A 4,387-nucleotide genomic window follows, 5' to 3' on the forward strand; every position below is an offset into this window, starting at 1 on the left:
GGGTGAAGCTGATGCACCTCCTTTACCAACAAAATGGTTCAGTTATCTAATTTCACTTACCTTGGCAAACTAATTCTTATCTGATTTTCCCCCTCAAAAAAAAATTCTTATCTGATTTTGAGGAAAAGTTAATTGTGTGGTCATTTGGAAAGATAAATGCTGTCCCTGTGTAGCACTATGCGTGCCACTCCATTTCCATTTCCATTTCCACTAACTTTACAAACTTTTAATCCTCCTATCCAAAAGGAAAAAATCAATTATAAAAGAAAGGCAAACAAAGCACATACTACTCATCAATCACACCTTGCATAGTGCAGGAAAGTGCTTGGTGTTAATATAGAAAAGCACAGCTCGTTAGGAAAAAGTATGAAAAGGATCTGAGAAAAATCGGCCACCGAAAGAAACCAAACAAAAAAAAATTGTAAAAAAATCAACAACACAATCAAACAAAAAGGTAAGCACAGAAAGTGTAACTCTAAAGTATTAACATCAATTTCTTTGGGCGCCGTATCGCATTATTGTAGGAATAGATTAGATGGGTGGTGTGTAGAAAGTAGAAAAATAAAACAATGCATGTGAAGTGTGAAAGGCAAGTTGCACACTTGAACAAGTGGGGGGATGTGCTCCGAGTCCGACCGTTTTCAATCAAAATCTTAACGGAATGGTTGACAATGCTTTTCAGAATGAGGCATTAAATTGTGCCCATGAGTCATGACTTTATGATTCATATCATATGATGTTTGTCTGACTAAACAGGTGTTTTGGCATCATGGAAGTTTCAATATCGAAACCTTAGATTTTTAATGCTCGTTTAATCATCACAAGGAATTAGAGGATTTCCAGGACTCCTTTATTTTGAGTGCATAAGGAATTGGAGATTCTACATTCTACTATCATTGAAACAAGATCCCCCTAACTATTTATAGAGAGAGCTCTAGTCATGAAGAACTCAGGACACATTCCAGCCTAGTGCAGAATAGCACCTCAAGTAATTTTCATACTTAAATGTATTGCAAAGTCAATGAAATGGTGCATAATAGAGTAAGAACTTGAAGTTAAACTAAACTGCACCAGAATCAAATTGGAATAACAGTTTTTTTTAGTGTCCATGTTTGTGATTCAAACCTCACTTTCTCCCTTTCCTATTATCTACCTCTATTTAAAAATTAAAAATATGAAAAAATAAGGGTTGTTGCCGAGTTGGATTAGAAAAAGAACATTTGGGATCATCTACAACTGAGTTTAAGAATGAAGACAATCAAATTCCAAAAAAAAAAATAATAATAATCAGATCAGGCAGTTTAATTTCAGAGAACTAGAATTGTCTTCTGGGGCTTCATTGAGGATGAGGTCCTGAGGTTGTTGTGGATTGGTCATAGCACTTACCTTTTGCCAAATTTTGGAGCAGTTCAATCCCCCCCAAATTCCCAATTCATAGCAATTCCCCTAATTCTCTAGTTACTTTTGTTGACTCTTGTATGAGTCACGTTTCACGTGAAACAAAAGATTATAAAAGTCATTATTCATGTCCCAATATTAAAATGAGACTAAGAAATTGTCTTTTTGGGGCAATCTCATTGCATGCCGTCATAGATGGTTGTCTTTTGTGTACTATTTTTTTTTTCTATATTCTACTGCACATAACATAGACTGCTAAAGGTATCACTTTGACAACCTTTATTGGCAATTGAATGCTGAAAATTACTCTCCTTTAAAAGTAAAACAAAAAAATAACACCACGATATAAAGAAAGGCTTAGATATATAATTTATTAGAGAGAGAGAGAGAGAGGGGGAGAGAGTTCTGAACAATAACAAGCATAGATCTGACCAGTAAAAAAAAAACTACCACAACACCTGAAATATTACAGTTCCTTCATTTCTCAACTTAAAATCTGATCTACCAAAACAGTTGAAATTTCTTCAGAATTGCCTTTTTTAAAATAATAAAAGACAAATATGGATAGAGGTCATGACTCCTGAGCATGGAACCCTGAAAGCTTGATGATGAAGCTTATCTGTGAGCAGTGACCAGCGTTTCAATGAATCTTAGACCATCAAACCTCGGGGCAAATTTATCAGTCGAAGATGACCTTTGATGTGAAGAGTTTCCATGATTTTTGTTCAATTCAGCCCCCTGAAAAATCATTACATCAATTAAAAAAGTTAGCCTTGAAAGTTGAAACTAGGATTAGAAAAAAAAAAAAAAACAGAGACAAAAAGAAAACGTAACACCAAAATTAATCAATTACCAAATCTTCGAAAACTTAAAGAGAGAGAGAGAGAGAGAGAGAGCGAAATGAATTTAAAAAAAGGAAAGCTAGAAGAAAGGAAGAAAGGAAAGAAAAAAGTTGGGATTTTTAGGCTATGACCTTTTCAAATTGATTTCTTGAAATACAGGCCAAACCTTATTTTCTAGGAAACCAAACAGGGTAGAACACCAAAAAGAAGGGTGAAAAAAGCAAAATTGGAGAAACCCAATTGAAAAATGAATGAGAGAGATCAAAAGGAAAACAACCCAGAAACAGATTTAAGGTTAATTACCTGTTGAGTAGTATTACAGACAGAGCTTGGGGAAGAAGCAGAGATGGTAGCAGAAGCTGCGGCAACTGAGGCAGCAAAGAATCCTGGTTTCTTCATTTTTTTTTTTTTGGTTTGGAGATGGAATAGTAAACTCTAGTTCTGTAGAGAAGAGTCTGATTGGAATGAATAGAAGAGAAAGTGAAAGAAAAAGTTGGGAAGTTGAAGTTTTTCTTCTTTTTTTTTTTGGTTGTTGAAGTTGAAGGTCGTTGACAGATCATAAACATATATTTATAGAGATATACATGGGCAGTGGTGGTTCATACTACACAATATTTACGCGGCAACTATCCTTGCCTTTTCTTTCTCCAATGAAAATACGACTATGGCCCTTAAGATTCTTCTTGGGAAATATATGTGTTTACCAAAGTGCCATCTTGTGTAGTAAGGACATTTCAAAATTGTCCTTTTGCACTCTTATTATATAGAGGCTGCAAATCCCAAAGGGATAATTATTTATTAAAATATCTGAGCAATTTAACAATAAAAAAAGGTGCTAAAAATTGTATAAATCTTTTTGAAAGCTAAATTGTATATGTAAGGACACGATTCCTTTGCGGCCCATTAACATTTTTGGGCTCACACACGAAAGATCCCTCACAATATGATTTGTAGAGAGTAGGCTTGAAAAGCTAGCCGCTGGTCAAGGGGCGATGCCCGGTCATGGTTTTTAGAGGAGTTCATGTAGAAAAAAGGAGTTGGGCTTGAACATTTAAGCCCTAAGGCGTCGCACCCTATGGGATGGGATTCCTCGGAGCTGATCCGAGGACCATTGAGGTCTTATCCCGGTTATCCAACGACGGACTTTCTTCAGTGAGGTCCGGTGTTGTTTAGAGGTTCTCCCCCATGTCGTCTTTCTTTTTTTCGGAGGTGGGATGGAACCCCCTTTGTATTTACTTACTTTCTTCTTTTATACTCGTCCGCGTTGATTGTCCTTCGTCCACGTGTAGGGTCAATCTTTACAAGACTGATATTTGTCCCATCAGTCTAATCCCAGAATTGTTGGGGATGGTTCGATAAAGCTAAAGAGTACGGCTCTGTCAGGGGCAGCGCATTGAATGGCAATGAGAGCAGCTTTCCCGGATATTCTTTGATTCTCTTTTAAGCTTGGCCCTATACCGGTTTTATCCTTCTTCTTTTGGTGAGGTTTTGGACCTGCCGAGGACTGAGTTGTCCTCGGCTGCACCACAAAAATGTTTGGTGCTCTGCATTGTAGAGCTTGGGCCATAGTTCTCCTCGGCTCGGGCCTTTGGACTCTCTAAGGACAAATGGGCTTGGTCCGTGAATTATTGGGCCCCACAATAGCCCCTCAAAACCCTTCTATCCGACTTCCGGGTTGGAAAGGAGGGTTTTGGCAAACCCGGGCCCTTAATGTGGCTTAATTAGTTCAACCCCGCATTTATGTGAGCGGTTTTCCACCTGTCCAGGAAGTTAGCCGGTTTTCAAGGGATTCCGTTTAATCTGCTCGTGATCTACTCCTACCGCTTGGCTGTCCCAGACGCGCCCTTAATGAATCCCCTTTACGAGGCTCATTTATGTCCGGCGGCTCATCTGATAAGGTGGGGAAATGGAACGGACGCCTCTTTTTTCTTCAGATTCTTTTGGAAACTTGAATGCATTTAATACTCTTCGTTTTGCCCTTCCTATAAGAAGGCAAGCAGGAGGCCATCACTTTCATGCAGACTCCTTTCCTTCCTTTTGAGATCTGAAACCCGTAGCCTCCTTTAGCGTCTGCTTAGCCCGTTTGTTATACACCATATCAGTATACGCCTACCATAACGAACGATGAAGGAACCATGCCCCTCCTC

The 4,387-nt window shown here is 38.3% G+C and overlaps 1 protein-coding gene across 1 annotated transcript; it reads right to left on the minus strand.

Moving 5' to 3' along the window:
* Positions 1 to 1,744: 1,744 nt before the first annotated feature.
* LOC115957388 lies at positions 1,745 to 2,795 on the minus strand. Its single transcript, XM_031075615.1, has 2 exons — positions 2,544 to 2,795; positions 1,745 to 2,136 (listed from the first exon to the last, which is right to left on the minus strand). The coding sequence occupies exons 1-2, from the start codon at positions 2,637 to 2,639 to the stop codon at positions 2,014 to 2,016; spliced, it is 219 nt and encodes a 72-aa protein (XP_030931475.1). The 5' UTR covers positions 2,640 to 2,795; the 3' UTR covers positions 1,745 to 2,013.
* Between the last annotated feature and the right edge of the window lie 1,592 nt (positions 2,796 to 4,387).

This window comes from Quercus lobata, chromosome 8 (assembly GCF_001633185.2).
Source record: "Quercus lobata isolate SW786 chromosome 8, ValleyOak3.0 Primary Assembly, whole genome shotgun sequence".
NCBI lineage: Eukaryota > Viridiplantae > Streptophyta > Magnoliopsida > Fagales > Fagaceae > Quercus > Quercus lobata.